Source organism: Oncorhynchus keta, chromosome 28 (genome assembly GCF_023373465.1).
Source record: "Oncorhynchus keta strain PuntledgeMale-10-30-2019 chromosome 28, Oket_V2, whole genome shotgun sequence".
Taxonomy (NCBI): Eukaryota; Metazoa; Chordata; class Actinopteri; order Salmoniformes; family Salmonidae; genus Oncorhynchus; species Oncorhynchus keta.
The window spans coordinates 20,749,953-20,768,152 of record NC_068448.1 but is presented as its reverse complement, the minus strand read 5'-3'; the positions used below and the strand labels follow the sequence as shown (position 1 = coordinate 20,768,152).

Genomic DNA, 18,200 nt, shown 5'->3' with positions numbered 1-18,200 from the left:
GCTCTGCACTCCCCACAGCAACTGGCCCAAGCCCCCCTCCCTGCTTCTCCTTCACCCAAATCCAGACAGCTGATGTTCTGAAAGAGCTGCAAAATCTGGATCCCTACAAATCAGCTGGGCTAGACAATCTGGACCCTCTCTTTCTAAAATTATCCGCCGCCATTGTTGCAACCCCTATTACTAGTCTGTTCAACCTCTCGTTCGTATCATCTGAGATTCCTAAAGATTGGAAAGCGGCCTCGGTCATCCCCCTCTTCAAAGGGGGAGACAACCTTAACCCAAACTGTTACAGACCTATATCCATCCTGCCCTTACTTTCTAAAGTCTTCGAAAGCCAAGTGAACAACCAGATCACCGACCAATTCGAATCCCACTGTACCTTCTCCGCTATGCAATCTGGTTTCCCAGCGGGTCACGGGTGCACCTCAGCCACGCTCAAGGTCCTAAACGATATCATAACCGCCATCGATAAAATACAGTACTGTGCAGCCGTCTTCATCGACCTGGCCAAGGTTTTAAAATTCTGTCAATAACCATATTCTTAATAGGCATACTCAACAGCCTTGGTTTCTCAAATGACTGCCTCACCTGGATCACACTATCACCAAGTTCAGTGTGTCAAATCGGAGGGCCTGTTGTCTCTGGCAGTCTCTATGGGGGTGCCACAGGGTTGAATTCTCGGGCCGACTCTTTTCTATGTATATATCTATGTATATATCATTTTAAGGTGAAGCTGATTCCTACTCCAATATGTGATAGATGCCATAGGAATGCTGTTGGAACACTATTGCACATGATTTGGGAATGTCCTATGGTGTCACAGTTCTGGTCACATGATTTGGGAATGTCCTATGGTGTCCCAGTTCTGGTCACATGATTTGGGAATATTCTGTGGTGTCCCAGTTCAGGTCACGTTTCAGATTTCCTCACAAAAATGTGTTTCCTTGTGAACGAAGATTTATTTTTGTTGAATGATGACTCTTCATTTGTACTGCAACTGGTTCAGAAAATAATCATTTATGGAGGGTTAACAGCAGCAAAAAAGGTTATCATTAGTGCTTGGATTACCCCTACAATCCTCTCACCTCAAACATGGTTATCATATTTTCAAGATATTCTTTGTATAGAGCGATCAGTGGCCGTGATAAACAAAGCTCAGGCAAACTCAGTTGAGGCATGGGATGTATTATGTAACTCTTATCAGATATCAACAACTCTTGACCAAGCAGTGGACCTACATGGTAAGAAAGGGGGGGGGGTGACATTATTTTTTGAGAACATAAATATTTTTTTGTAAATTTCATTTTGTGTCCTCAAAATGTACTCTTGACCAGTATGTAAATAGTTTTGTATGTTTGTTAGTGTTGTCATGTCAGTTAATATTTGTAACGTGATCCTGCGCATTGTATAATGTGAAATAAAAATAGATCCAAAAAAACAAACTCTGCTGGGTTTCTCACACTCAACAGTTTCCCATGTGTATCAAGAATGGTCGACCAACCAAAGGACAGTCGGTCAACTTGACACATCTGTGGGAAGATTAAGTCAACATGCATCCCTCTGGATCACTTTCAACACGTAGAGTCCATGCTCCGACGAGTTTAGGCTGTTCTGAGGGTTATTCAATATTAGGTAGGTGTTCCTAATGTTTTGTACACTTGAGTGTGAAACATTCATAGATGCAAAAAACACAATTAAGTTGTAATATTTGTTCTGGCTGCTTAATCATAGCTGCCATATTTCAGTGATATTTACCCAACATCACTGAAAGCATAATCATCACTATCGGCAACTGGTAGTTCTCAACAAGATCAGGTACCCTTCTCAAATGTCCTTCTTTTATTTATTTATTTAACCTTATGATTGTAACATGTTTCAGTCACAATGCTGCAGTGGAGTCATTGTGGCTATGCTATAACACCATGATAGTAGTAAAATCTTGAACCTGAATCTCAAAAACACCATCTAGCTAAGGCATAATGTACATACGAAGCAAGATGATGCAGTCCTTAGTATCAGTCATTACATTTCACAGGCCTATTTTTAAAGTGCACTAACGCATGTTCATCAAAATCTAACTTTGTTTACTTAACTTATGGCAGTCTGCTTTTGGTCCATGGCCTGTCTGTTTTTCACTCCAGTATAAGTAATTAGTGCACACTCAAAGCCATACATCTGAAATACTGCATTAAAACTATTACTGAAATTATAAAGAAGTTAATTATCCTTTCAGCACCATACTATGGCCATTGCTAATGTACAAGAGGTCCTGTTTTCCTCAAGTGCAATATAGCTTCAGAGCTTTTAAGATAGTATTATTCAGCACTTTTATTTCAGTCTTTAAGAGTTTAATTTGTTTGTCCCTAATCCAACAGGGAGATCACTTCATCATTTATCATCTCTAGCACACTCTGTATAGTCTTTTCTCACTCTCAGAAAGGCAGAGTTTCCATGAAAATTTTGTCCACTATGGGAGGTGGTATGACCAAGTCCTCAAGCTTAAGATAGAAGATGCGCTGCAGGCCCTGGGTGCAGAGAGTCCGTAGCTCGGGCAGTTTTCCCAGGAGGCGGGACAGATAGTTGGGCCGAGTGGAGTCCGAGGCGCAGCTCGAGACGTGATCTCTGAGACAGGTGATGAGCTGGTTCTGGAACTCCTCCACCCGCTTGGGCTCCTTCAGGCCGTGGCGGTCTGGAGAATCAGGAGACAGAAAAGGCTTCGCATGTGACCAGAAAGTGGTGAGAGTATCATTTTTTAAATTTTTAAAATAGGACATTTAATCATTATTCTGTAACACAATAACATTATGTAAGCCTGTGAATCAAGATGTATGTAGATCCAGCTTGTTCAGGCAACTCAGGTCAGGGTGAACATAAATATTGACATTGCAACATGGCGCCTGCTGTCATAATGTACTGGATTATGGTGTGATGTCTCTGTTAACAGAGCCTGACAGGCTGGCGCGTATGCGTAGGTGGGTTGAGCTCTCACCAGTGATTATGACCAGGGTTGTGAGGCAGGAGAAGGACGACATGTCCAGGTTCATGCGGTGGAGGCTCTGGGAGAAGTCCATGATAGAGTCTATCCAGTCACCGAAGCCCCGTACACACTGCATCCGGTGAAGCACCACTCCATTGCAGAATATCAGCTTGTGTGTCTCAGGGTTGATCCTTGGAAAGAGAATATAAATAGGATGGATTAACAATGTCTTTGATACCCATGATTGTTGCTTCTAAAATATCTGCACAATGTGAGTTGTGGGTGCAATCAATCCTGTCATTCATATTTTATGTACTTTATAATCCTAGCAATACAGTGACCAATGTCAATACAACACAGTTATAGCTCTGTATATGCAAGGTGGTCTTCTGGACCATTTACATTTTTTTTTACAATGACATAATTTGGTTCTTCTTACCTGTATGCTAGTCGCAAGATGAACAGTTCCATGAAGGCTGACTCCAGTAGCAGCTCCTGGTCCTCAGAGCAGAAGGCAGTGAACCCAGGGATGCTCTCAGCCCACTTGCTAATCACGTCCATGGATGCCGTGAGGAGGTTGTAGAACTGTTTGACGTCACCAACGTCCACTTCCTCTGACAGACTGGCCACAGTCTCCTGGTACTGAATTAGAAAGGAGGGAGAAGGGTTAGTTCCATTAGGGGAATTCCCTGCATTCTTTTGGTTCAATTTATGCTCCATCCTTAGAGTACCAACAGTGACCTTAAACGCCAAAAAACAGTAAGTCATAATAGACAGACCACAATGGAGAATTTGCAGTAGTCCTTACCTTAGAGTAGTCCAGTTTTCCAACACTAGGGTTTGAGTCAATGTGTGCCCTCACAAGAGAGGCAATAATATTAACTGGAGACTCAGCAGAAGATAGGTCCTGGGCTGCTTTTGGCTTGGAGGGCAGACGACCTCTTCGACCTTTTAAGCTATCTGTTCTCACAACTTGGAGAGAGCGAGAGAAATACAATGTCAATAATGTCTTAGCAACTGAGAGAGAAACAGTAGTTATTGTGAAATATGTGGTAGTAAAATGCATTTGAAGTTCTGGGCTCACCTTCTTTCATCATGCCTTCTGCCAGGCACTTCTGAAAACGACAGAATTGACAGCGATTCCGTCGCCGCTTGTCCACCGGACAGTCCTTGTTGGCAAGACACACATATTTGGCTTTTTTCTGTACAGTACGCTGCAAAGAACACAGAAAAAAAACCTTCACTATTAAATTCAGGCTAGCAATGGAGATGCATATTTTTTTATTTTACCAGGTAAGTTGACTGACAACACATTCTCATTTCCAGCAACAACCTGGGGAATAGTTACAGGGGAATGAATGAGCCAATTGTAAACTGGGGATTATTAGGTGACTGTGATGGTTTGAGGGCCAGATTGGGAATTTAGCCAGGACACCGGGGTTAACACCCCTACTCTTACAATACGTGCCATGGGATCTTTAATGACCTCAGAGAGTCAGGACACCCGTTTAATGTCCCATCCAAAAGACAGCACAGTGGGCAATGTCCCCAATCACATCACAGGGCATTGGGATATTTATTATTTTAGACCAGAGGAAAGAGTGCCTCCTACTGGCCCTCCAACACCACTTCCATCTGGTATCTGGTCTCCCATCCAGGAACTGACCAGGACCAACCCTGCTTAGCTTCAGAAGCAAGCCAGCAGTGGTATGCAGGGTGGTATGCTGCTGGCAAATATATTAATTGTGTTTGCATTGTGTGAAAAATGCATTATACACCAATTTATGAAATAAATTGACAGAAGAGAGGAAAAAGCTGCTCACCTTGAAAAAACCTTTGCAGCCCTCACAGGTACGAACCCCATAGTGCTGACAGGAGGCGTTGTCCCCACAGACAGCACAGCGACCCTCATTTCCAGTAGGGCTGTTCGGTTTCAGCGAAATGCTACCTTCCATGAAGCCAGAGTCATCTAGGGTGCCTGGCTCCAGGGTTAGAGGGGAGAAAGAAAGCAGGGAGGGGTGCTGCTCCTGACTCAGAGAGAAGTGGCCTTGATCAGCCAGCTGGGGCTGGGGCTGGTCCAGAGGAGACAGATCCTCTACTGAGCCGGGTCCATAGGTGAAGAAAGAGGTTGTCTGTAATAATGCAGTCTTATCAGCCACCCAGCAGTCCAGGCTGGGAGAGTAGGGGGCGGAGGCCGAGGCAGGCTGGAAGCCTGGGCTAGTGGGAGACTGGACAGACGCCGGGCTGCCGAAACATTCAGAGCCACCAGACGACAGGGCTTCGTCAAAGTAGCTCAGGGCAAAGCTGCCAGGGTAGCAGCCGTAAATCTGGAAGTCATCCTTCTTGAAGGGCGATTCATGGACAGAGTCTGTGCTAGAGGTTGTAGGAGCTGTGGCGATCTGACAGGAGGAAGCATCAAACTCGCCAGTGTAGGTGCCCACCAGGGAGTTGATGCTAGGCAGGGAGGCGGCAGAGAGCTGGTCCATCTGGCTACTCACGTCCATGGCTAACCTGCAGGTAAGGTCCAGGCTCAGAGACTCTGAGTTGTAGAGGCTGTTATCATAAGGCTGAACTCCATGCGGGGGGTGAATGCAGGCCATTTCTGTTGAGTAAAGGTGCAGACAAAACGTGAGAGCATTTACAAAGGCAATTTTACAGAGGGCCTTTGTGAGCTGACTGTAAGAGATACTAGAATCTTCTAGAATCTACAGTCATGAATTTGTAGTTGACATCCTGTACCCCTGGGTTGCCAATCCCTGCATGGGTTATGGAGGACTGTCAAATCTGTCTCATCTAAAGGCATGAAATGAATTTACTTCAGTTGCCAGATTCCCCCTCCCCTGCAGGACAAGCCACACAACTTTCATAACTGTGCCCTTCCTCCCAACGTGCAGTAGGTAATGCTAACCCTTCTGACCCCGCCGGTAGATTGAGAAAACAGTCTCTCTTGTAGAAAGCCTTGGTTTCAGTTGAGTGTTTTCCCAAACTACATCCCCATTACCATGGGTGTACTCTTTAACCATCATTAACGTTCCGTTTTTCAACTAAAACAAGTTTCTATTGGACAAATACAGGTAGGTCCCGCCCTATTTCGTTCCATTTGCAGAAACATTTTGCAACAGAATCAGCATAATGAACATGACCCTGGAAATCTTTGAAGTTTAAAAACACACCGAACTACATGTCTGAGGGGTTTGGCTTTCAGAGTATGGACTCAGGCCATGAAGGAAGAGGAGTGTAGATCCCCCACTGAAGGTAAAAGACTGATTTGAATGTCTGTCAGCACAACTAAAGTTAGTGCATCTTTGAGAGTCTCCCTATCCAGAATCATTTCCCCATTTCCTGGTTGCTAAAATTCTAATAGTTTGCTTCATTTTTGTTTATGTGACAAAACAAGCAAGTATAGTGTAGATAATCATTGTACCATCTAAACCGCTGTCAAATAGCTTTTCCATAACCAAAAATATTGTATTTTCATCTGTTTGAAGCTGGTGTACAAAACCAAAAGTAAGACACAAAAACCAATCTTAATGGGAAGCATAAAAATATCTACCGCTTCTTAGACTTGTTTTCACTGAAGAGTGACATATCTATAACACACACATTTGATGTGAAATTGGTCAGGTCCACAAAAAGTTACATATTGCAGCTTTCAGTCTTTCTCCATGGAGCCACATTAGTATTTTTCTGTCTGACTAGTACATTGCTTTAAAAATAGTGTAGTTGGCAGTGCATTCGATTGTGATGCACTAGATGCACAGAGGAACTAAGTGGAAGCACATGTAGTACCTCCTACCTGTATCAACAGGTAAGCCACTGCATGCTGACAGTTGCATGTAGCATGCGTATAACTAAATAACTATACACATACAGTATGATGATCTCATGCAGCAATTCACTGTCAAATATACACCATTTAAATATACAGTAACTTTTAATTGTCCTCCCAGTCACCTGTAGATGGCATGTCTCTCCAGTTTTTGCATGTATGACTTTTAGATTTATGCATTTTAGGATAACATGGTTCTAATTAATTACATTAATTTACAGAATGCACCATAATAAGGGGTGGCAGGTAGCCTAGTGGTTAAGAGCATTGGGTCAGTAACTGAAAGGGCACTGGTTCGAATCCCCAAGCTGACTAGGTCAAACATCTGTCCATGTACCCTTGAGCAAGGCACTCAAACCTAATTGCTCCTGTAAATCCCTCGGGATTAGACCTCTGGTAAATGTAATATGATACTGACAGTGAAAACGGAGCGCTCCCTTACCTGTTATAACCCACTAGTATTTTAAGCAATGTCCGTATTCCAAGCGGTAGCTCGTCATCTCCAGTAGTTATTTTTGCTCTGCAGTCCAAATGTTGTTGAAGGGAACACATTTTTATACGATCAATTGTATGTCAGAGGGACGCCCCGTTCCATTTCCCGTACAAGGCAACGCCGAGGCGGGTATCTTTCCAGGCTGAAGCCAATCAGCTCGCGTCAGTCAGAGTTCCTTGCAAGTGACGCACTCGCGGGATTCCATTGAAGCATGTGTCCACAAATCAACATAATTAGCTTACTACAAACACATCGAGAGACAGAAGTTTGTTAAATATATAAAAAAAACATAACTTAACACAGAGCAAAACAGGATACTTTAGATGACACAAAACAACTTTCAGTCGCTCATTGGCCAAATGTCACATGCATAATAAATTGACACTGCTCTCTCCATTTAAAACGCTCACTAAATAAACTTTTTCCCAATTTAAATTAAATTGAACTTTTTACCTAGTGGTGTTTCTTTTGTAATCAAATATGCTAGATATGACAAATAGCCTTCATCACACCTGCTTACCAGGGTTTTTATTATTGGCCTATATGTTTTTGTCACCGAGTACTGCCCCTATATATAGGACCTTCCACCCCCACCTGGGACATGGATGCCTGATGAAGACCTAAGGGTCGAAATGTTATAAGAAATGTTATAAAACCCTATAAATATCACCTGGGAGCATGAGCAGCAGTGTGCAGCATTTTCCTTTCTGTTTTCCATGATTTCACCCACAACTCCAGCACCTGCACAAAGTACCTGGTGGTGCATATGTTCTTCAGCTTTTGTACACGTACCAAAGTAGCCTACATGTGCAGGAGATACAGTTGAAGAGGATTAGCTAAAACTTGTATTAGTGAAGCTCCTCAAAGCTTCATGTTGAACGTCCATTACACAGCAGCACTGTGTACCCCCATGCAGCAGATGTTCTGGACAGTGTCAGTCAGGGGCCTAGCCTCAGACATACTGTAGTCTCAGTGACTGTCTCAAATCACACAAGCCAGACAGGATGTTACTATCTCCTTTCCACACCTGTAGTTTGTACAGTTTAGCTGCTTGCCTGCAGCCTGCACATGTTGTGTTTGTTGCCTGTGAATAGCTTCCTTAACTCTATGACCCCACTCCAGTACTCAAAACTATTCATCAGTAAATGAGCTGAGTGAAATGAAGGAAGTGGGACACACACACACAGGTCTACGAGTTGCTTACTCCAATTGGCATTAAGCCAGCAAAACGGCACACATTTAGCCTGACGAGCTGAATTGTGTAACTCCGTTGCAAAACACAATTTTGCATAATAAGCCAATTTACTTACCACGGTGCAATCTGTTTGTATGTGTGTGTTAGTAGTTCCTAGAGTAAACATTTAGTGTTTACTCTAGGAACTAAATAGAAGCAAACAGAATGAAACGGGGAGGGACCTACCGGAATTTGTCCAATAGAAACAGTTTCCGTTGTTGTGTGTGTTAGTGACAATGTATTTTCACTGTAACAGCCTATGGAATTACTGTGTAAACATGTAGATTTAGCAAAGCTTAACTTTTCAAATTATATAAACACACAAGCTTGTTGCACACGCACACACATCATGCAAGCACACACACGCATACACACACACACACACCACACACACACACACACACACACACACACACACACACACACACACACACATCACATGGGGCAGAAGCTCCATCAGACCATCACCTGTTACTCTGTGAGGGATTTATTAGTGCTGAGCAGCTGTTTGTCTCTGCAGAGTTAGCTGTTTTTTCAGCACATCAGTAACTTTTAATACAGCCACGCCCATCTACATGTGGTTTATAATCATCATTTAAATTATTCCACATGATTTACGTTATTATGGGGGTATAGATTTCTGAGTGGGTTTGAGTTGTTTATTGTCGTGTGTGTGTGTGTGTGTGTGTGTGTGTGTGTGTGTGTGTGTGTGTGTGTGTGTGTGTGTGTGTGTGTGTGTGTGTGTGTGTGTGTGTGTGTGTGTGTGTGTGTGTGCGCGCGTGTGCGTGCGTGCGTGCGTGCGTGTGCGCACGCGTGCGCATGTGTTTGGCTCAGTGTCAGAGCCACCATGGAAAGTACAGCCGTCATCATCATCATCATCATCATCATAAACCATCTGAGTACATCCCTCTTATGGACGTAACTAATTAATCTTGGGAAGAGACAGAAGCATATCGATGCTGTGCTGGATAAAAGCCCTCTGGCTCAATTTGTGGTATTTGACCATAAGTACTGTATGTCACCTCACTGTCAAAAGTGCTGACTGATAGAATGAAATGGGATCTTGCTTCTTTAATGTAGACCTATGTATAACCTTGCTCATTTCAATGGTCTTATGGCATCAGTTACATTAATATGAACACAGCAAAGATCACATTCAGGAACAGGTACAGAAATACTTACTTAAAGTTGTCATTCACATGACATGAATAAAATCTGACCACTTTTCATATTGGGACACATGAGCTGTTGAGAGTGCTTTCTAGAGCTCCTGCAGTCCTCCAGCAGGCTTAAGTCACCACTGTCCTTATCAGATTCTACTTTCAAATGAAAAAATTATCTGAACAAATACTGAACAAAAATATGAACGCAACATGCAAAGTGTTGGTCCTATGTTTCATGAGCTGAAAGAAAATATCCCAGAAATGTTCCATATGCACAAAAAGCTTATTTTTCTCAAATGTTGTGCACAAATTTGTTTACATCCCTGTCAGTGAGCATTTCTCCTTTGCCAAGATAATACATACACCTGACAGGTGTGGGGTATCAAGAAGCTGATTAAACAGCATGATCATTACACAGGTGCACCTTGTGCTGGTGAAAATAAAAGGCCACTCTAAAATGTGACGTTTTGTCACACAACACAATGCCACAGATGTATCAAGTTTTGAGGGAGCGTGCAATTGGTATGCTGACTGCAGGAATGTCCACCAGAGCCGTTGACAGAATGTTAATTTCTCTACCGTAAGTTGCCTCCAATGTTGTTTGAGAGAATTTGGCAATACATGCAACCGGACTCACAACCGCAGACCACGTGTAACCACGCCAGCCCAGGACCTCCACATCCGGCTTCTTCACCCCCAGGATCACCTGGGACCATCCACACAGACAGCTGATGAAACTGTGGGTTTGCACAAACTGTCAGAAACCGTCTCGGGGAAGCTCACCTGCATGCTCATTGTCCTCACCAGGGTCTTGACCTGACTGCAGTTTGGCGTCGTAACCGACATCATTTGGCAAATGCTGACCTTTGATGGCCACTGGCACGCTGGAGAAGTGTCTTCTTGAATCTAGGTTTCAACTGTACCAGACAGATGGCAGACAGCATGTATGGCGTTGTGTGGGCGAGAGGTTTACTGATGTCAACATTGTGAACAGAGTGCCTCATGGTGGGTTTATGGTATGGGCAGGCATTAGCTATGGACAACGAGCAGAATTGCATTTTATTGATGGCAATTTCAATGCACAGAAATACAGTGACGAGATCCTGAGGCCCATTTTCGTACCATTCATCCGCCGCCATCCCCTCATGTTTCAGCATGATAATTCACGACCCCATGTTGCAAGGATCTGTACACAATTCCTGGAAGCTGAAAATGTCCCAGTTCTTCCATGGCCTGCAACAATTAACAGTCTGAACTATATGCGAAGTAGATGTGTCACACTGCATGAGGCAAATGGTGGTCACACTAGATACTGACTGGTTTTCTGATTCTCGCTCGTACCTTTTTTTTAGGTATCTGTGACCATCAGATGCATATCTGTATTCCCAGTCATGTGAAAACCAAAAGATTAGGGCCTAATGCATGTATCTCATGTAGAATCTTTGAAATTGTAGCATGTTATGTTAATATTTTTGTTCAGTGTAAATATGAGGTGTTTTACATTTAGACAGAATATTATTTTAAGACCCATGATCCTTGCAGTCCCCCAGCATGAACCCATAACCCCCGGTGTCCACTTGAGAGAAACCTGGACATTCACCAAGATTTCATCACTGGTCCGCCCCTAAGTCTAGGGCAATAGCATTGTACACCTGGAGGAGACTTGCCACAGCAGTAGGCCTAGACATTGAGCCGAGCGGTTAAGAGCATTGGGCCAGTAACCGAAAAGTCAATGGTTTAAATCACCAAGCCAACTAGTTGAAAAATCTATCAATGTGCCCTTGAGCAAGGCTTTTAACCCTAATTGCTCCTGTAAGTTGCTCTGGATAAGAGTGTCTGCTAAATGACTCAAATATAAAGGCACCCATCAAACCCTTTGAGTAAAGTCAATGCCACCCAATATAATAATAGTTTCATTCACTTCAATGGGTCCACTGAATAACATATCTATCATGATAACCACACACACACTATAGCCTTCTGCCTCTATCTGTGGATAATCCTTAGGTTATCTTTATCTACAGATCAATCAATCATCAATGACACAAAAGTCTCTTTTAATAATGATTTTGGATAGTGCTTATATTTGTCCTGTTACACACAGTATCCCAACTCCCCCTGAGACACCTGCAGGGAGTGGAGTCAAGGCGAGGGTCACCATTGTCCAGTGCTCCTGGATAAATTGGGTTTAAGTGCCTTGCTCAAAGGCACAGCAACAGATTTTTTTTCACCTTGTCAGCTACGGGATTCAAAACAGCAACCTTTCAGTTCATTACTGGCCCAGCGCTCTAACCTCAAGGCTAATGCATTTGATTCGAAGTGACCTTATGACCGTAACCATCTAATTTAGCTAGCTAGGCTACTTGGAAATGGTCTGTTGAAATGATTAAATGAAAAGTACAATAACATATAAGCCTTGTTCCATCTTCATCTGTAGCCTATCACGTAGTGATATCTATATTCAGCCAGGCATGCCAATTAACCATGTTCTTTAGAGCTTAGCGCCATTAGAAACAAATGGGCTGTTGAAGTCATCTGCCCCTCCAGTTCAGTGGAGATCAGTGTTATTACTTCAAGGTCCTTATGCTGAGGATAGCGCCACAGCAGTACTGGAACATACTGGAACATACTATACGTGCTCCATCAGGTGGTGCAATGTGGGACTAACGTTGATATGGGAGAGGGTCCTATAATCATAACAGGACTGACATGTAATATATGACCATATCTACTGAACAAAAATAGTAACACAACATGGAACAATTTCAGACATTTTACTGAGTTACAGTTCATAGAAGGAAATCAGTCAATTGAAATAAATTAATTAGGCCAAAATCTATGGGTTTCACATGAGTGGGATGGAGCATAGCCGTGGATGGGCCTGGGAGGGCATAGCCCAGCCAATTAGAATTCATTTTTCCCCACAAAAGAGCTTTATTGCAGACATAAAAACTCCTAAATGCTCACTAACAGGGATATAAACAAATTTGTGCACATTTGAGAGAAATAAGCAAGTGAAAAATGTCATTAATTTTTTTTTTCAGCGCATGAAACATCGGACCAACACTTTACATGTTTCGTTTATATTTTTGTTCAGTGTACTATACGCAGATATAGTCAGCCCTACAGTCAGAGATAGAGTTCTCAATTGCCTATCTAGATGTAAAGAGATATTATTGTAGGCCTTAAATCAGATATCATGCAGATGCTGTTTTTATAATACTGATGTATATGCCAAGGTAGATTATTTGATGTACCCTTCATAGTTCAGTTTCTCAAATGTGTCATCTGTTTACAAAAGCAACAGACAGAGTTTGATGTTTTTGGGGTGGGTTATATCAAGCAGCCATGTACATGAACCATGTAGCTCGAGTTGCACTGCAAAGTGGCTGCATGCTGCTAATAGTTGACACTGACAGTATCTTTCACAGTTTCCCCTTGTGTTGCCGTGGGAATATCCCATAAACACCAGAGCACCTAATGTGTTACATTTTAGACTGAGAGGGTTGACATCCAACACAGCGAATTGTGCAAATCTGTCAAATCTGATCACTCCAATGAGTACCATGACTCATGTTACCCAATCATAGGCGCTAATGCTGGCCAGCCAATCTCCTCTGACATTTCACAGGTTTAATCTCATTCAAGATGCAACAAAAACCTCTTGATGTACTTCAATTATAGAGGGATCAAATGACAAATGACTGATGCAATAGTGATATTAAATGCCACAAAGGGTGAACGGTTTGCTGATGTCAACGTTGTGAACAGAGTGCCCCATGGTGGCAGTGGGGTTATGTTATGGACAGGCATAAGCTACGGAAAATGAACACAATTGCATTTTATTGATGGCCATTTGAATGAACAGAGACGAGATCCTCAGGCCCATTGTCGTGCCATCACATCATTCAGCATGATAATGCACAGCCCCATGCCGCAAGGATCTGTACACAATTCCTGGAAGTTGAAAATGTCCCAGTTCTTCCATTGCCTGTATACTCACCAGACATGTCACCCATTGGAGCATGTTTGGGATGCTGTGGATCGACGTGTAAGACAGCGTGTTCCAGTTCTCGCTAATATCCAGTGACTTCACATACAGGAAGGAGATGTGTCGTGCTGCATGAGGCATATGGTGGTCACATCAGATACTGACCGGTTTTCTGGTCCACGCCCCTACCTTTTTTTATAGGGTATCTGCATTCCCAGTCATGTGAAATCCATAGGTTAGGGCCTAATTTAATTTATTTCAATTGACTTCATTATTTGAACTGTAACACAGTAAAATCTTTTAAATTGTTGCATGTTGCGTTTATATTTTTGTTCAGTGTATATAACCACATTAAACACCTAAAATGATCCACCTCTTACCAGACCTGTGTTCAAATACATATGTATTTGAGTATCTGGTATTTAAAAATATATTTTTCTGTGTATTTTCAAATATCCAGCCCAAAACAAGTACTTTTATTCAAGTATTTTGATGTTTATTTGTATTTTTTTTAAACAAATATTATACCGAATTGGTATTTAAAATACTTATTTGAAGTACTATTTTCAAATACCTAAGTTAAATGCATGTAACCAATGATATATGAAAACGTACTTGATAGGTAAATGTCCTCATTATGGTTTTACAGTCTTGTTTGATATGTTTTATGTACACACTTTATTAGAATACTTGTGAAATGCACATTGTTATATTTGGTAACGCTTGCTTATTTTCCCTCGATTCCAACCCCATTCTATGCATTGAACAGATGTGGGTGGAGCAGTGTCTGCATAGGGGTGCAGGTTGCGAACACTCACAAAAGCCTTGAGGCAAAGAGCAGTGATACTAGCAAGGGCAGTGTGCAGAGGGCCTTTTGAACTTAGTATCTGGTATTTAAAAAATATTTTTTTATGTGTATTTGAGTATTTTCAAGCACACAGCCCAAAACAAGTACTTTTATTTGAATGGTTATTTGTAAAAAAAAATAAAAAAACACGTACTTATTTAAAATACTATTTAGTTAAATGCATGGGAATGTATTTGATTCAGTGTTTTTGAGTATTTTCAAATACTTTCCAATTGTATTTCGAAATACATGTACATTAAAATATTAAACGACTTTTAAAATCATATATATCTGAATACTTACTTCGGAAATTAATGTGAAAGTAATTTAGATTTTTTAAATAGTATTTGAACCGAGTTCTGCCTATTGCAATTGGAAGCACCGCACTGCCCCCACATGGCTGCCTGGTTCCCTGCATAACAGCCGTTGCGTTGCATTGTGAGCAGATTATCCAATGGGGGCACTGTGAGCTCACGACTGGGGATGATCCACAATTATGGGACACATTTTAAGGTTGACTGTTCAGAACCATAAATCTATGTTCAGAACAGAATTTCAAGAACTCATCTGAACCCATCATTCACGCAAGGCAAATTGGTCAGACTTTGCATTTGATCTGTTAGAACATAGTTGGGTAACAAATCAATAGGTTTGTTGGAATACACAACAGCAGTCTACATGAGTTTATCATGATTTAGGCTTAGAGTGTAGTTTATACAGGCTCAGCTCTGTTGTTTGGAAAACAACACTGGAAAATTGATACAATTCTCTACTAACAATATCTTGATTATGATTATGCAAATGTAGTGATTACTGTGGATGCATTCATCATAGACATGTTTCTAGATAGAATATAGTGCCCCATAATGTGCTCCCTCTTCTAGTTTGGCTTTTACTGCACTTGGGTACAAAACATATTTTCTGTCATTGTGTAGTGGGTTGTGAGAATGCCTCTATTGTGATCTCCCTCCCACTCTGGACATTCTTCCCCATCCACTACCCACACGCCTACCCCGGGTCACACAACTTGGCTTATGGAGACATGTGAGACTCGTTGACTGTTCCAATAGTGGTTTCACTCTGAGGTCCAGAATCTACTGACGTCATTATTTTGATTGTTGGTTATTGGACAAAATACGAAATTCAACAATTCAGCTAAATAAGGACAATTCCATTTAGGATTGGCCTGAATTGTTAAAAACCAAGAGCCATGAAGGAATATGTACAGTTTCATGTTTTCCTATGAGGCCTCAATAACTTATTCAACTCATCAATGGTAATGGTAAAAGACAACCAAAGCCCTATCCATAGATTCAACATATTTCCCCCTTTCAGAAATATTGATCTCTGAGCTCAGCCTTCTGCATAGGTAGGATTGACTCATCACAAAGTCCATCCTGAGCGGGCAATCAGCACAGGTAGCACAACCTATAAAAGGCTTCCATGTTGAATACACTGTCATATATCTCCAGGCACTGGCTGCATGGTTGTCACCTATAGCTGATGAGACCGCCGTGGCTGCCTGCTGCTGCCTGCCGTATCTCAGTAGAGGTGTGGGCCTAGGGTGGGGAGTGTACACTGTCTTTCTTCCCATGGACCCACAGGAAAAGAGAACAGGAAGTGTGACGAGAGACTCAAACACGCGGCAGGCCGAGCCAGTGTAACAGTTTTAACTTTACGTCCGTCCCCTCGCCCATACCCGGGCGCGAACCAGGGACCTTCTGCATACAACGACAACAGTCACCCTCGAAGCATCGTTACCCATCGCTCCACAAAAGCCGCGGCCCTTGCAGAGCAAGGGGAACTACTACTTCAAGGTCTCAGAGCAAGTGACGTAACCAATTGAAATGCTATTTAGCGCACACCGCTAACTAAGCTAGCCGTTTCACATCCGTTACACTCACCCCCCTTTTGACCTTCCTCCTTTTTCCGCAGCAACCAGTAATCCGGCTCAACAGCATCAATGTAACAGTATAATTTTAAACCGTCCCCTCGCCCATACCCGTGCACGAACCAGGGACCTTCTGCACACAACGACAACAGTCACCCACGAAGCATCGTTACCCATCGCTCCACAAAAGCCGCGGCCCTTGCAGAGCAAGGGGAACTACTACTTCAAGGTCTCAGAGCAAGTGACGTAACCGATTGAAACGCTATTTAGCGCACACCGCTAACTAAGCTAGCCGTTTCACATCCGTTACACCAGGAAAGGAAATGGGCGGCAATGGAACACCTCCAGCACCCCTTCAACTCTTTGTCAGGCCCTAGCTGCAGTGTGGTGTGGAGCGTTGGGCCAGTGGCATGCTTTTGTTTTGATTTCTCGCCAATGCTGGGGCTTGGACAAAAGCCATCACTCTGACTCACACATGTTGGATTTTGACTATCTTACTTTTGTTAGCTCCTTTTCTTTTCTTTTTTCTTAGATTAAATTCCTCTTGTAGCTGTTCCAGATACAGCTCATAGATGAAATAGCACTGTTATTGTCTCAAAGTTTCCTGGACCCGCTCAAGGTCATCATCCCATGAATGTTTTTAAAAAAATAGGGACTTTACGGTCAGTATTCCTCTTAGTTTAATCTATTCTCTTAAACCATTATGGATTTGAGCAACAGTGATGCAGGTAAAATCCCCATAATAACACAAAGCTGCACTTGTTCTTATTTTTTCATTGAATGTTTTAAAAAGAGGAATTGAAGAGATCTAGGCCTGTGCCATCCCTACCCAGCTATGCAGGTTATAACATTGAATGCGGGCATGTTGGCACAACCCTGTTGTGTATGTTTTGTCTCTGTTCAAAACAAATATATTGCATTTCAACTCACATCATGTGAGTACAGTGCTGTTACCATCAGTTTTGGTGTTATGTTCATAGTCTGTCCTGAAAACTGTTGCTTCATACTCTGTAGAGGGAAAGATATGGAGGCCAGATGAAGGAAAAACACTGCCTATGCTATTGCCTATATTACAAGGCTTTGTAGAAATATGACCAAAATACAATTGATTACAATACCACTGCTTCAGCGAGAGTGATATGTGATTTACTACATCAGTGGCATGAACATAGAGATTCAATATAATAGTGTTGTATTTACTTCTGTGGGCATGAATATATCACCACAAATTATCATGCGATCTGAAACTCAAACGGAAAAAAACTGACAGCGTGCAGAAACGACACACCAGCCACCCAACTTCCCCTATTTCCCTTTTCAAACAATGCTAAAATGATGCCACTAATTTCTTCAGTTTGCTTTGTTTGGGAGTCTTCCACTTTCACTGTCGTCATCTCCCCTCTTGGGATCATTGATTCTCCTCTTAAAATATCACATCACAGATGACTCAGTGATCTCCTCTGTCTGACATTATGTTATGGCCTCTCTCTTTCTCTGGTGGAGGGTGCGTGGGACTGCTTAGGCCAATTAATCAGTTTAATCAACCATAATCTATCTACGGATTAGATTTTTGAATATGTATCGTCACTCGTCATTACAATTCTGTTGTACAAATTGAACTTTTCGAATTGGTTTACTTTAAAGTGTGAAACTTAGACAAAGATTGACATCATTACTGGGAAGTAATGGAAAAATGTGAGACAGTTAGCTATCAGTTTCAAATTCAAACCATGTACACACACAGTGGACAAAGACCTGCGCACCATACTAGGGAC

The 18,200-nt window shown here is 42.2% G+C and overlaps 1 protein-coding gene across 1 annotated transcript; it reads right to left on the bottom strand.

Annotated features, from left to right (window-relative positions):
- Positions 1-1,001: 1,001 nt before the first annotated feature.
- Positions 1,002-7,427, bottom strand: LOC118360783 (probable nuclear hormone receptor HR38). Its single transcript, XM_035740198.2, has 7 exons — positions 7,249-7,427; positions 4,801-5,579; positions 4,062-4,191; positions 3,786-3,949; positions 3,417-3,619; positions 2,990-3,168; positions 1,002-2,689 (listed from the first exon to the last, which is right to left on the bottom strand). Exons 2-7 carry the CDS (start codon positions 5,575-5,577, stop codon positions 2,433-2,435), a joined length of 1,710 nt encoding a protein of 569 aa, XP_035596091.1. The 5' UTR covers positions 5,578-5,579; positions 7,249-7,427; the 3' UTR covers positions 1,002-2,432.
- Between the last annotated feature and the right edge of the window lie 10,773 nt (positions 7,428-18,200).